A 15,040-nucleotide genomic window follows, 5' to 3' on the forward strand; every position below is an offset into this window, starting at 1 on the left:
ATTCTACATTTTATCCCATATTCTGTATTTTCATTGTTTTCAAGAATAAATATTTTTCTTAATTAATTTTGCATTTTTAGGTAATAAATAAAGTTTGGATGAATAGCAGAGCGGAAAAGAGCAGAAAAGTAGTGAAAATCCGGGAGGAATTACACAAGGAAGCCGCGAAGAATGTTGTGCACAAGACCAAAAGGCTAGAAGTGGGCTTGAAGAAGAAGAATTGTCCTTAAAGAAGATATGGGCTTGGCATACCCAAGGCCCAAAACCCTTACTCAAACACATTTCCACTATCCAAGCCCGTCTCGGATTTCAGCCGTCAGATCGAAGCATTTCAGCATCCTACGGTCGCTCCATCATCGCACATCAAACTCCGAAGCCCCCGATTTACATCGCAACGCCCATCTCCATCTTGGGTCGTCCGTTTTGCTACATCCCCTCATCCGACGGTCGCTCCACGCTTACCTCCGTATCGCCGTTGGATCCACCTACCATCTTCCCATCCATCGCTCCTTGTCGCAGATCATCAAACCTCGCTATCCCTGCTTCACACCCTAGTCACCGAATCCTATTACCCAACCAAACGGACCCTTCTTCTCCATCGGGTTCTTCCTCTCTTCTTCCCAAATTCTCTGCAACTCTGCCATCTCCATCACCACCATCTCTTCCATCTCCACCTCGAACACCACCACGACCACCTTCCCCCGACAAACTCAGGATTCAATCACCACCCTTGTCTCTTCCTTTCTCGTCTGTAGCATCGAGTCCTGATGCTACAAACTCGACAGTGAGAGAAGCTAGGGTTCACAGACGTCTAGGGCTAGGCCAACAGCGCAACAAGAGCTAGAGGAGGAGCAGTAGAACATCAACAGGGCATGGGTCGAAGCCAATTTACACATGGGTATGTCGAATTTGATTTTCCCCAAAAGTTAGGGTTTGCAAATTTAGGGTTTTGGTGAAATTAGGTATTTTGTTGTAAGCTATAAAAGGGAAGTGATGTAGGATGTTAAAGGGTGTGCTTGGGTTAGCCGAGTCTCCCCCAATTTGGGATAATTTTTAGTTTAATTTTAATTTTAGTTTTCAATTTTAATTTCAATTTCAATTTATGCTTGTTACTGTTTTAATTTAATGTTAATTTCTTGTTTGCATGTTGTTTTAATCCCACTGATAATTCCATGTTAATGTCTAATTTCAATTTCTTTTGATTTTCAACTTCAATTTCTTTATCAATTTCACTGTCTTATATACACTGTCCATGTTTAGTCTAATTTCTAGTTTCATGTTTAATTTGATGTTAATGCACTGTCCATGCTAGGTTGTTTTGTATCTGTTAATCCTCATTGTTTTGTCATTGTTAGTGTTAATATAATCCCCTGTTTTGTCACTGTTTTGAATCTCTTGTTTTGTCAACTGTTAGCTTCTCAAATGTTAGGATTAGTTTACTGTTGTGTGTTAATGCTAGGTTAGAGCCTTAGAGCATTGAGTTGATTGAGCAGTGGGGAGAAACTAGTGCTCACTAGTGACTGTGAGCAAGCTGGTTCTCTTCCCACTCTAGATGAATGCCTAAAGCCATTGCCTTGGCTTTGCTTTGCTTTGCTTTTTTTTTTTTTTTTCCTTTTTTTTACTTCATTGTCAGCTTATCTCCACACTCCTGCCCTTGGCTTGTAGCCTTGGTTTGCAACTATCTCTGTTTTGTTATTACTTGGCTTGCACTGTCACCATTGCTGCTTTCTTTCCTTTCCCTTGTTGTGCACATGCTCCTGCTGTGCCAGCCACCACTGCTGCTGCAACCTGGTTTCCACTGCTGCAACTGAGCTTGGCTCACAGCACAAGCCCAGTTCAGTCCACAGTTAACTCCAAAAGCCTAGTTACTCTCAGGTCAAAAGCTAAGCCCAGGAACAAAGCCCAAAAGCCCATAAGTTCACAGTCAATCCAAAATCCCACTGAGCTTAAAACCATTTTATTTGTATCAAAACCCATTAGTACACTAAGCCCAAAGCACAATTAGAAGCCCAATAGCAATTTAGAGCCCAAATAGCTAGAAACTCCAAACACCCCCAGTCTCTGTGGATCGACCCGTACTTGCACGAGCTACAACTGACGACCGTGCACTTGCGGTATTACTGTAGGCCCGTTTCATTTCGCTTAAATTTCACACTTTCCCGGGTCCACCAGAGATATACTCGGCTCGGAATCTCAAATGTATATAGAGAAAACTATATCATAACACGACTTATGTCTCAATATAGGAGATAGTAGAAATAGACTTTCCAAGTGATAGATGAGTTCAAGTCTCCACATACCTTTTGTCGAAGAAGTTCCACAAGCTCCCCTTAGTAGTTCTTCGTCTTCAAATGATGAACTATGTGAAATCTAAGCTCAACTACACTATCTATGTCCTAGTCCGAGACATCTATAAATAGGCTAGAAATCAAGACTTATAGTTTTGATCACTAACATTGACAAACATGATTGAGATATCAACGCATGCGAGTTTGACCGAGCAGTGCTCTAACAACACCTAATCCTTTAACCTATTTATCACACCAAACAACAGACTCCTTTCCACATCTAACATCCCATCTATGAAATTTATTAACATCTTCCAAGCTTTATTCAATTCTTTTCCATATCCAGAAGGAGTTGTAATATGCACTTTGAAGATGTATGGAGTCACAATATGGGGAGTATTTTGGTTTAAGGATTTTAACCCGTAACTGATCTTTATATGTGCACAATCTCCAAGCTAGTTTAGTTATTAATGTATTATTATATTGCTCCAAATTCCTAAAATTCATCCCTCTCTCATTTTTAGAATGATATAGAGCATCCAAGGCTATCAAAATTACTCATTTGTTGTTTATATGTCCCCACCAAAACTTCCTTTGATGGAATCAAGCTGTTTGAGAGTGTGTTTTGGTAACCTAGTTACTCATGTAATGAGTTGGGATAAAATATAAAACTTCTTTAATCAAGTTGTTGAAAGAACTCCACCCCCGCAGTCTATTTGCAAGAGAGTCTTGAATGGTGTTGAAAGAAATAGTTTTTGATTTACTAAGGAGAATTGGTAATCCAAGATAGCTTGTCATAAGAACAAAGTTGTTTAACTCTAAGAGTGTTGACAATAAGTAATTTCTCATCATGAGACAGGTCCCCTGTTATGAAAGCAACAGACTTAGAAAAATTGATCATATGACCTGCAATATAACCAAACTTCTTAAGGACTATAAGGACTTGATTGATATTGGTATGATTGGCTTGAAAGAAAAGTAAGCGGTCGTCTGCGAAGAGTAAGTGATCGATAAAAGGAGCATTTTTTGCAACCTTGACTCCTTTTATAAGCTTATTTTCTTCAGTTGTGTTCAGAAATCTAGTAAGAAACTCCATTGTTGTTATAAAAAGATAAGGGGACAAGGGTCCCCTGTCTTCGACCTCTAGTTGGATCATAAGGATCACAAGAGTTGCCACTCAACCTAATTGAGATAGAGCTAGTACGAATACATCGCTGAATAAGAGTTCTCTAGTCCTCACAAAAGCCTAAGAATAAAACATTTTATCCAAGAAATACCTTTCCATTCTATCGAAAGCTTTCCACATTTCAAGTCTGAGACCTACTTGACCTGTTTTCCTCTTAGATTTTTTCATAGAGTGGATTGACTCATGAGAACTGATAAATTATTGTGACGATTCCGAGCTATATTAACTTTTTAGACAAAAGAAAACAATTATTTTTTCCACGAACGTCATGAAACTTTTATTGTCGTGTCTTCAAAATCACATCCTTTAGCACTGAAGATAACTCTATGTCCTTTGTCACAAGTCCAACTAACATAAAAGAGATTAACAACCATACCTTTAACATATACAATATCATGAATTTCAGAAAATCCTGGCAACATAATCGTTCATTTTCTGCATGTAGCAACAACTTCCATCAACGGTCAGGAGCCATGATAGATCTCTTATCATGTGTTGACTACATCCACTATCAATAAAGCATTGAAATGATGGAGTGGATTTAAGACCAGAAGATTTTAAATTAACAATATTGCCTGTATTGTGCTCTGTGAATTTTTTTTTTTTGTAATCCTTCTGATTTTAAACAAAAGTTTTTGTCCCTTCTTGTGAAGATTTAGAGCTATATAATTATTTTTCTGTCTAAATAGTTTACATGTGCATTGTTAATGACCATTCATACCACAAAACATACCCATTGAGACTAGTTTAGGGACAAATCTTTTGGCTTTATGAGTCATATCAGATTTTACAAAGCCAATGTCGCGTCTGTCACCTGATAATCAACAATTCTTTAGAAAAGAATCAAGAGTTGTATATCTAGAAATCTTCAAGATGCATAGATTTTCCCTTTTCAGGTTTCGTTTCCAAACGGATTTGCAAGGACGACCTCATATTCAATTAGCTTTGCAAGAATATCCTTTAATTTGATTTGAGCATCTAGTTTCTCTTGAAGAATTGCTTTTCTCTTAGATCCTTCACGAAGGTCAGAATCCTTGATATAGGTTCCACTAAAATGTCTGTTATTTTTCCTTATCAATTGGAATTTCACAAGACAAAATTTATCAACGACTTCTTCAGTTTGTGCACAAATCGTATGAACGAGTTTCGAAAACACAAACCATGCACGAACTGCTCCTATAATTGCAAGGGATTATCATGTTGATTGTGAGAACACAGTACATGAACTTGATCTGGTACCAATTGAAAAGAGAAGGTACCTAGTACACCACTAATTTTTTATTTGTATGAATATGAACATGTGCAGTACTTTTAACAATTAAAATGACAAAGAAATTTTAATTCGGAAAAAATAAAAGCATAAACATACACATACAAAAATTTTCTAACGAGGAAACTACAATCTTGTAGAAAAATCCTAGGGCCTCATCCAATTTGAACATCATAATGCATAAGACGCTGCAAACACTTGCCTACTATCATACTTCGAATTGGAATGTAGTTGAGACAGAATCGACCTTCCGAGCAATTTAGCTTCAGTCGTGCTCCTTACGTTTCTGGATCTAACACGATCACAAAATATAATTGATTCTCTTAACTGATGTCTTTTACAGGCTTACGAGTTGCTTCAGCCGCATAAAAGACTTTTGTATTATGCCTCTAACAAATATCCTATTGATTTTCTTCAGAAATATATACAATCAAGGTAGGAAACATGTTTTCTTATGTTAGACTTCAAGTATAAAGAAGATATCAAGCAAACCTCAACAACTACGATAGGTTACTCTCTTCAAAAGGTTAAAGAGACGCCTAATCGATTCTACCTCACAAGATCAATCTAGAACATATATGAAAATTGTAAAATTACAAATTTTGAGATAAAGAAAACTTTGTAATATATCGATCTTATTTTATAATCAATATTTCTTGAATGGTCGCATATTAGAAGAGACGAACCCTAGAATTGAACTGCGATGATCAAGATATAATTCCAAATATAAAGAATGGCAGGTAAAAGATAGTCTGACCAGGCTTCATGAATCCCTTAGGGAAGAATTTAAAAGTCGTAACCTAATAAATTTTCACGAGGAAACCTAAGTCTTTAAAGGACGACTCAATCCGCAACTAGAACACATAATTTCCAGGATTGAGATTCTAGTTTGTATAAATTTCTCTATTTATAATGATAAACAAGGCTAGGTAGATTACAATCAAAGCTGATTTCCTGAACTAGTTTTCAAGTTTACGAATTACTTTGATACCAAGTAAGCTCAGCTTCTCAATATAAATTGATCATGTGAGCATGAAGAAGTTTCCCTTGATTTACAAGAAAATAATGTATACTCGTGTATTTGTTGATAAAATCCATGTGCAACAAACTGTCAGCCCAAGAACAATGGTTAAGTTGTCCATTAAATATTAAGAAAACATGGAGTTCAATAACTCTCAAGACTAAATCAGTCCATGAACTGTCCAAAATAACTTATGAACAAATTATAGTCTTAGGGTTCATGAACTTTTCATATCTATAAGTTCACGATTTTTCCAAATCATTTGGTGCATAAACTCAAGTTACAAAGTGTCTAGGGACCTCTTAAAATCAACCAGTTCGCATATTGAAGAAATCAGTTTGTATACTTAAGGATTCAAAAATATCCAAGAACATCTCAAAATCAACCAGTACGCGAACATACCAAATGAATTCGTTACGTGAGTTGATAAGAGATTTAACTCATCAAATATATTATCAATAATCTCAAAGTTTGTGTATGGAGTAAATCAGTTCGCGAGCATGAATATAACTTGATGTCTCCTAGGAACTTCTTACGCAATTAGGATATGCTGAACAATTAATCGTTCTCAACTTATTATGCGATAAGTTCTTATATAACTTCTATTGCTTGAAATATAATTTGATATGTATTAAGTACTAGCTTGAACTTGAATATTTAGTCTTTGCAATGTTCATCGTAATATAAAAGTCATGCGACATTGTCTTAATAGATATAATGGTAGAAAATATGAGTAAATAGGATAATCAGTATTCACATACTTGTTGATGAAGTTCTCGTAGATGTATCTGTTATTCTTTAGTCTCCAATCTTCAAGGTCAATTGGTGAATTTTGATACTCAACTACCATACTATATTCTTAGTCTGAGACTAACTTTAATAAACTATGAATCAAGATATAGTTTTGATCAACTAGATTTGAAACAAGCTTGACATGCCAAAACTTATGAATTTAACCGAGCGACGCTCTGATAACAATATTAATGTATCAGGACCAGTAACCAACCTAATTCATCCCACCTTTTAGGATAATTGGCTTAAGAATATGTACCTCGACCGACCAACCAGAATCGCTTTCATCCTTAAGTTTATTTATGTACATGTTCCGATTGTCATCCAAGTTCCTAAAAAATATAATGTATCTGGTGACTTGTTTCTTTTTGGAAAAATATTAATAATACGGGCTACAAATATTTCATGGACTTAAAATTTAGCCAAGGTATTAAATGATACTTATTTTTTGTTTTGATTGGATTAAGTGCGTGTTTGTTTTTTGCCGACTCAGTGTCTGAATCTGACTCATTACAGTTTTTTTTTGGTTAAATCTGACTCAAACCTAACCCTAACTCTGACCCATTTGAGTCAGGAAATAAAATGCTCCTGATTTATGAGACCAAACCACTTACTCACATATTTTTTGAGTCAGATGAGTTATACCTGACTCAAAAAACATACATATTGAGTCAGATCCCGATGAATCAGGTGATATCAGTCAGATCCCGAGAGTCAGATCCAGACGACTTAGATGTGACTGAATAAAACAAACAAGGCGTAAGATTTATCGCTTTGAGAAACTGTTTGGCCCCCTTCCCATATACACCAAACTCCATGGTACAACAACATTCCTTCACGAGGGTTTCCCCGTTTTCGTCTGCCGGCTGTGGAACTGCTCGTGGCACAACCCTATGTTCTCGTGACATATCCACTCCACTCCTACCGGGAGGCTAATTTTGTAATTTCAGAAGAAAAATTTGGTTGGTTAAAAGCCTTGAAGGATCAACTATTGTCGCGGAGTTGCAATTCGTTATTAATCGGAGAGTAGAGGGCTAACTTTCAAATCCAGAACAGCGTTCTTATAAATATAGAAGTTAAACCGGTTTCAGCCTTTCAGGAGAATATACTAGAAGCCTATTTTGATCATCCAAGCGAGGGGAAAACAAAATGGCGGAATAAGGAAAAACTCACAAAACCTTTCAGAATCCCACTAAAACTCGTACAACCTTTTTTTCTTTTCTTCCATATAAAGAAATCCAGGGTTCGCAGAAAAGCCTTAAACTCCAAGAAAGGTTTCATACTGTTGAAGAATTCTGAAGACATTTTTCCAGAATTGATTTTGTTTATAAGGTTAGTGATTTTTACTGATTAATGCCATCAAATCTAGAAAAAAGAACCATTTTTTTAGAAATATATAAATAATAGGAATTATTGCATTTCGAATTTTAATAAGGAATTATAATAATGAATTTTGGTAATCAATAGTGTGCGTGTGTGTGTTGTATTTCCTTCTTTGCTAAGCAATTGGAGTCTAGGTTCTTAATCAGATTTTATTTTATTTTTCATGATTGTGTTCTTTGTGTAGGTAGGATTGTGGCTGTCATTATCTAGCAAATTCTTAAGCGTGTTTATTGAAAAATCTAATAATTTTTCATTTTTAATCTCTCTCAGATTGCTGAATTTTGGTGAAACTGTTGGATTCGGAAGAAAGTTTGGGTTATTTGTGAGAGCATTGGATTCTATTTGTCAGAATTACAGTGGGTTTTGTCAGATTGTGGCAGTTTTGATAGACTACTTCCAAAAAGTTCCAATCTTTTTGGGGGTTTAGGTTAATCGATCATGGATAGAATTTTATTAGCAGTAATGGAGGAAACTCAAGCACAAGGACTATCAGTGTTAACAGCTATGAAATTTGCAGTTTTACCTATTGCTAAAGTTTTCGCAATGTGCTTCTTGGGTTTTCTAATGGCTTCTAAATATGTGAATATCTTGCCTGCAAGTGGAAGAAAACTTCTTAATGGGGTAAGCAAAATTAGGTTGAAATCTGATATGTTATTGCGAATAATTTGTTTGATTTTGAAATTTCAATCTAATTTTGTTGTTGTGAATTGTTTTATGCAGTTGGTCTTTACACTTCTACTTCCATGTTTGATTTTCTCTCAGCTTGGAAGAGCTGTAACCTTGCAGAAAATGCTTGAGTGGTAAGAATTAGGTTTTTTATATTTTTATTAGTGTTGTTGATTTAGTTCTAATTTGTTGTTAATTGATTCTTTTTTTAACTGTGAATTTTGGATTATGTAGTTCTGTTAATTTAAGTAGCAGTAAAAATGGGTTTTGACTTCCGGTCTTCAATTGTAATTTTGAATTGTAGTTTAGACTAGTAGCTTTATCCTTTTGTCGACATACTAGAGTGACTTCCTAGTCCATCCAATCTAAGGTGTGACATTGATATGATAATAAACTTCAGTCTGCTATTGTCAAGATTTCGTTAAAGTTTTACGAGAACTAGAAAAACAGTAATTATTTAGGAGACTTCAGTAGTTTTCCATTTCACCAGGTACAGTAATATTTTTTAATCTCTTTGTATGAAACATCTAACAAACAGTTCAATTGTTTGGGATGAAACAAAATATCAGTTGATTCTGTCTTTTGGTATGCCGTTCGACCTGTAAAGGCTTGTGACTGATATTTATTTTATTCCAATTTCAGGTGGTTTATTCCATTCAACGTTATTCTGGCTACCATTTCAGGTTCTTTAATTGGCCTGGTTGTTGCGTCAATTGTTCGGCCACCCTATCCGTTCTTCAAGTTCACTATTATACAGATTGGAGTCGGTACGTTGGTCTAGAGATAAAAGCCACATTTATTTTTATTTATTTTTGTTTGATTTTAAAAATAAATTACTCTGCGTATCCAGTACTCTTCTTTACCATGCTTTTCTAGTGCTTCTACCAATAAAAGGAGTGATACTATTTACATTTTTTTTTCTTCTTTATGATATTTGTAAATGTTCGCATCTACCATTTTAACTACTTCTGATTTGTCAGACTGACACTTAGTGAACTTGTGAATACAGGGAACATTGGGAATGTGCCACTTGTTTTGATTGCTGCATTGTGCCGAGACAAGTCCAACCCCTTTGGTGATTCTAATATGTGTAGCCAAAATGGGAATGCCTATATCGCTTTTGGCCAATGGGTAGGTTTTTTCGATCAATTTTATGTTATTACAGCAACTTGCACAGTCTTGATGCATTTGCAGTTTAGAATCTGGTTTGACTACTTCCGCCTTTTGCGCAATAAGCTCGTCTTTCGTACTTTGTTACATAGGGATTTCTAATTACTCAAGCCTGACTTCTACGCTGTTCTTCAGGTTGGTGCCATTGTCCTATACACATATGTATTTCAGATGCTTGCACCTCCTCCAGAAGGTACATTTGACATTGATGCTACAGTTCTTCCAATCAAGAGTCACGCAGATGCTGAAAGTGGCACCCCTGAGCGACAACCGTTGCTTCCTCCAGAGGAACCTGAAGAACCACAAGCAGAATCAAATAATACAAAGCATGGAAAAGTAAGAAATCTTCTCTAATTTTTTCTCCTCATGGTTTAGTTCGGTAGAAAGAATATGTTCCCATATGGTAAAATGAGCATTATTTAAGATATGCTGCGGTTGGAAGAACTATATTCTTATTATTCATGGTCATAGTAATAACTGCGTCTGGAAGAACATTCTTTTTTTTTTCTTCATGAGTTACCACTTACCAAGTTTCAGCTTCCATATGCAACATGTATCTTGATTTACTGAGTTATCTGCGGTTGGTGCTGATTTATTCGCCTATGCTTCTTGCAGATGAGAAGCTGTTGGGCTTATGTGTATGATAAGTTGAAGCTCAAACAAATCCTTCAGCCTCCGATCATTGCTTCTGTAAGTTTAACCAAAGATATGATTCCATTATTTTAGTAAGCTTGGTTTAGCAAAAATCTTTGCTTCTAATGGTTTACGGTCGGCACGTTTCGTCTTATAAAAGAAACAAATCCACCTATTCACGTACTTATCTCAGCTCTTGGGCATATGGATACTCCTAGCTATTTGAACTAAGTCAGTGGTCATGATTTGATGCAGATATTGGCCATGTTCCTTGGTTCAGTACCGTTTTTGAAGAAATTGGTCTTCACAGATGATGCTCCGTTTTTCTTCTTCACTGATAGCTGCATTATACTTGGGTAAGTTCAACAATTTGTATCTTTTTCATCAGATTACTTTACAATGATTGTATTCCCAGTTTAGTGATTCCCTGGTATGTGATAATAGTAGTGTATGCTATCTTCTAAAATCAAGTATTTACTAGAGAACCAAACGGGTTTATAACGTTTTCTAGGCAATACAATTCAACATGGAATCTATATGTATTTATGTTATAAGCTTTGAATTTGCTGTTTAACAATCTGTTTATATAATCAGGGAGGCCATGATTCCATGTATTTTACTGGCTTTGGGAGGCAATCTTGTTGAAGGTAAATTGATTTTACTTACTTTTTTGTATTTACTCACTAAATGCTTGTATAATCAAACGATGAATTAAAACCAGTATATAATGGATTTCATCTTTATTTTATTGTTCAGGACCCGGAAGTTCAAAACTTGGATGGAAAACAACTGCGGCAATCATTTTTGGGCGGCTAGTTCTGGTTCCACCTGCTGGATTGGGCATTGTTACATTAGCTGATAAGCTTGGTTTCCTTCCTGCAAATGATAAAATGTTCAGATTTGTCCTTCTCCTCCAGCATACGATGCCCACATCCGTGCTTTCAGGTAAATCATCACTTACTAGTTATAAATTCACACGTCAACCTGGATATGTATTTCTGCTGGTTGTTTACTTTAAATTTGTGCCTATAATTTTTGATGAGGGGTACAATTTTTTTCTTTATGTATAGGTGCCGTTGCCAGTTTAAGAGGGTGTGGAAGAGAATCAGCAGCAGTACTCTTTTGGGTACATATATTTGCAGTGTTCTCTATGGCAGGGTGGTTAGTTTTGTATCTCCGCATTTTGTTCCCGTGATTTCTTCATTCTTTCTCTCAAGCTCTAGTATATATTGTCGTCCATGTTAAATGATGTTCATATCTTAAAAGAAATATATTCAGAAAAATCAATATCATACTTTGCAAAACTATCATGAGAAAAGTAAATAAAGAAAACTATGTACGATCACCCCAATATATGTGAGAGGTGGCCAAAGGGGGAGATTAGACGATTTTACCATTTGTACTCTTGTGTAAAGTTTTTTCTTTCTCCATCTTCTGAGGTTCCTTAGCCCTGGTAAAGCAAATCATTCTCCATGTTTTACAGATCTTTGATACTTCGGGTAAGAAAAAAAAAATGATTCTCCATGTTATAGCAAGATTTTGACTATGATGCTAACATGCACTATACTAATGCCGATGAAGGTTTTATCATCATTTACTAATATAGTGTTAATCTTATAAGTCTTTCTGGTTATCCTTTTGATTCCTACCAATTTTTGCCATGTGCTAAAAGTCCTCCGGTACTATGAACAACACGCCTTTATAAAATAATACTCCAGCTTTTGGACTTTATACAAACGTGACAGACAAATGCTTGTTTGTTTTTGTCTGTGCTTGTCAATACCTGTCACCAAGACACTCGATTCAGGACTTCAATAAGCCTTCAATAATATATATTTTGGTGTGGTCAAGATACTCAATTCAGGACTTCAATCATACATTTTGGTGAGGTTAGATCAATGTACAAGTATTAGTGTATCACCATCAGCCAACCCTTCAATTATTATACATTCGAAAAAATAAAAATAAAAACAAAAAACCCTTCAATAATGTTGTTAATCAGTGGGTTCGTTGTGTATGAAAATGTATGTTTGGCATGGAACATGGATCTTTTGCCAGCCACGTAAATGTTCTAGATGGGCATCAAGTGTTTTTCACGGGGTGGGTTACGTTTAGGTATGACTATGACTCCTCTATCTAGATGTGTCTCGTCATATCAGAGATATGGGTTCCCGCTGGTAGTTTTACGTCTCCGTTGCTTTGTTCAATTGTATCCAGTTCGTATCCAGTTCCATTAGTTGGCCGGGATCGTGGGGGAGACTGGCTCCTCATATCCACTCAACTCTGAAGGTTTTTTTTGAAACTTAAATATGAATTGCTTATGAAGAATTGATTACATAGTTTGAATCCTCTTGCAATTGATCAACTATATTGCTAGGAGGAACTAATGACCAGACTCCACACAGTCTATCAACTCTTGCAGATTTAGATAGAATATCTACAACCTTATTTTTCATTTCTGGAACATAGCTACATTTCCAAAATTTGAACAAACTAAATAAAAGTTTAATTTCTAAAATTGTATTACGTAATCTCCAGTCTATGCTGAAAGCCTCTGAAGGTTTGGTTGTTGCCCTCATGTGCACACGTACACAGACACCTTTGGCTTAGTCCAAGCGTATGTCTAGGTTGCACAAGTTGGCCAAAAATCACTGCAACCAGAGCAGTTGAAGAGCATACATTTGGTTCTTTACCAAGTTGGGAACCGAATATGGGGAGACTGTTTGTCGCTTAAATAGGATCTCCAGAATTTCAGACAATGCAGTCCATCCATATGTCTCAAAATGTTAATCTGGATTATTTTGATATTAGAGCCATTTACTAATCAAATCTTGAGAAGTTCGGCCTAATGTGAGTAGACGATCCCATCTTACTCAAATTCAGTCCCCTTCTCTCTGCATTCGAGTCTTCACATATGTGCTTTCTTCATTCGGCACTTCCATTTCAAAAGCGTCGTAAACCAACTACACGAACAGCAAAAACTATTGCAAACCAAACTACATAATCAGCAACAACAAGTTCAAGACATATTACCCCTTTTTAATACTGAGAAGTGTTCACAAAAGATGCCAAAACTTTTGGCTGTGTCGCAATGTCACAAGTGCTTATGGGAACAAGATATCCTTGTGCGCAGCATCGTGTTCTTGACACCATCCCAGATTCCCAGCTTTCCCGCTGTAGCTTGCTAACTGTATAATTTACTTAGCCCATACTATACCAAGGTTTTGTAAGCAATGAATAATCATACTTTAAACGTTACCAATAAAATGTCAAAAATGATTTGTTGACCGGGAGATTGTACCGGGGATTCTCCCGTGTCTCACACCAAAACTGGACCCTATAGTTCCAGATGGTGGGTCCCCGGGGCTCCCTTATTTGTGTGAGACGGGTAGAATCCCCGATACATTCTCCCGGTCATCATAGAATTATTGATAAACGATTAAAAAAAAAACATTTCATACATACGAAGTATACGGTATCTTCATAGTTAATAATATCAGACAGTAGATTAATTCTAAAAAGTTTTTAAGAACATTTTCCAAGGTACCGGAACAAGTAACGTTAATAGATTTAGGAAAAGGTGTTCATACTTCAGTTGTTCAACATGGAAGTTCTAGATTTATAAATGTTTGGACTAGTTGCATTAGAGAGAGAAACGTTGTGATGATGTGGCAGAGAATTTTTGACGATTTTTCTAGGTCTTCATCTTGTTTTTTTTTTCTTCGATATGACAGCCGCATCTTAGGTTGTTTCAAGTCCATCTCAAAGAACTAGGGATCAAGGACCATCAACGTATGTGGAAACAAGGTTGGAATTATCTGATTTCCTACATTTAAATGATTCTTATGGTGCAAATGGAGGTAAGAACTCAAACCGTAGGTCTGGACAATTGGGTTCTAATGGAGGTAACAAAGAGATAAATTGGTATTCCGTTCTTCTGCCAAAGACGATCATCAGTGAAGATTGCTCATTAGATTATCAACCTTCATATTTGATTGAAGGCAAGGAGGTGCTCCCAGTTTCTTCTGAAATTCTAAAAGAGGTAACAAAAGACTGTGAGTACTTGATTGTTGGCTATTTCATTGAAACGGACTCTCCTTCTTGGAAGTTCAATCTGCAATTGCCAATACTTGGAAGACGAAAGCAGAGGTAAAAATTACTATATATGGCAGCAATGCTTTCTTCTTTGAATTCTTAAATATGGAAGATAGTTGTTGCTTTAGATCTTGAAGCTTTCTATATTTCAGGCAAACTTTTTGCAGTTAAACCCTGGATCCCTTTGCTTGAAAACTCAATTACATAGGTGAAGACCATTCTTATTTGGATTTTGATTTATAATGTTCTAATTCATCTGTGGAACAAAGTGGATTAAGTCCAATTGCTAGTTTTATTGGTAAGCCGCTACTAATGGATGGATATACTCTCAAAAAGTCTAGAATTACCTATGCTAGAGTCTTGATTGAAATCAATTTTTATTGTACTTATCCAAGCCATATTACTTTGTGGAGTGAAGGTTCTTTCGTCATGAATATTCCGGTGGAGTATCAGTGGAGACCACCAAAGTGTAGTCTCCGCTTTTCCTTTGGACACTCCAGCAGCAAATGCATTACCAAAGCGACAAAGAGTAGAGC

General features: G+C 36.1%; 1 protein-coding gene across 1 annotated transcript; it reads left to right on the plus strand.

Annotated features, from left to right (window-relative positions):
* Positions 1-7,560: 7,560 nt before the first annotated feature.
* LOC113310965 (protein PIN-LIKES 6-like) lies at positions 7,561-11,891 on the plus strand. Its single transcript, XM_026559792.1, has 11 exons — positions 7,561-7,889; positions 8,211-8,561; positions 8,661-8,740; positions 9,249-9,373; positions 9,616-9,737; positions 9,912-10,112; positions 10,392-10,466; positions 10,665-10,765; positions 11,004-11,056; positions 11,166-11,354; positions 11,480-11,891. Exons 2-11 carry the CDS (start codon positions 8,379-8,381, stop codon positions 11,602-11,604), a joined length of 1,254 nt encoding a protein of 417 aa, XP_026415577.1. The 5' UTR covers positions 7,561-7,889; positions 8,211-8,378; the 3' UTR covers positions 11,605-11,891.
* The last annotated feature ends 3,149 nt before the right edge of the window (positions 11,892-15,040 follow it).

The sequence above is a fragment of the Papaver somniferum genome, chromosome 9 (genome assembly GCF_003573695.1).
Source record: "Papaver somniferum cultivar HN1 chromosome 9, ASM357369v1, whole genome shotgun sequence".
Classification (NCBI taxonomy): domain Eukaryota; kingdom Viridiplantae; phylum Streptophyta; class Magnoliopsida; order Ranunculales; family Papaveraceae; genus Papaver; species Papaver somniferum.

Bases quoted from the DNA above. Each gene is read 5' to 3' on its own strand.
- LOC113310965 (XM_026559792.1), top strand. From the start codon at position 8,379: ATGGATAGAATTTTATTAGCAGTAATGGAGGAAACTCAAGCACAAGGA. The intron at 8,562-8,660 runs GTAAGCAAAATT...TGTTTTATGCAG, and splicing joins GAAGAAAACTTCTTAATGGG to TTGGTCTTTACACTTCTACT. The intron at 11,057-11,165 runs GTAAATTGATTT...TTTATTGTTCAG, and splicing joins GGGAGGCAATCTTGTTGAAG to GACCCGGAAGTTCAAAACTT.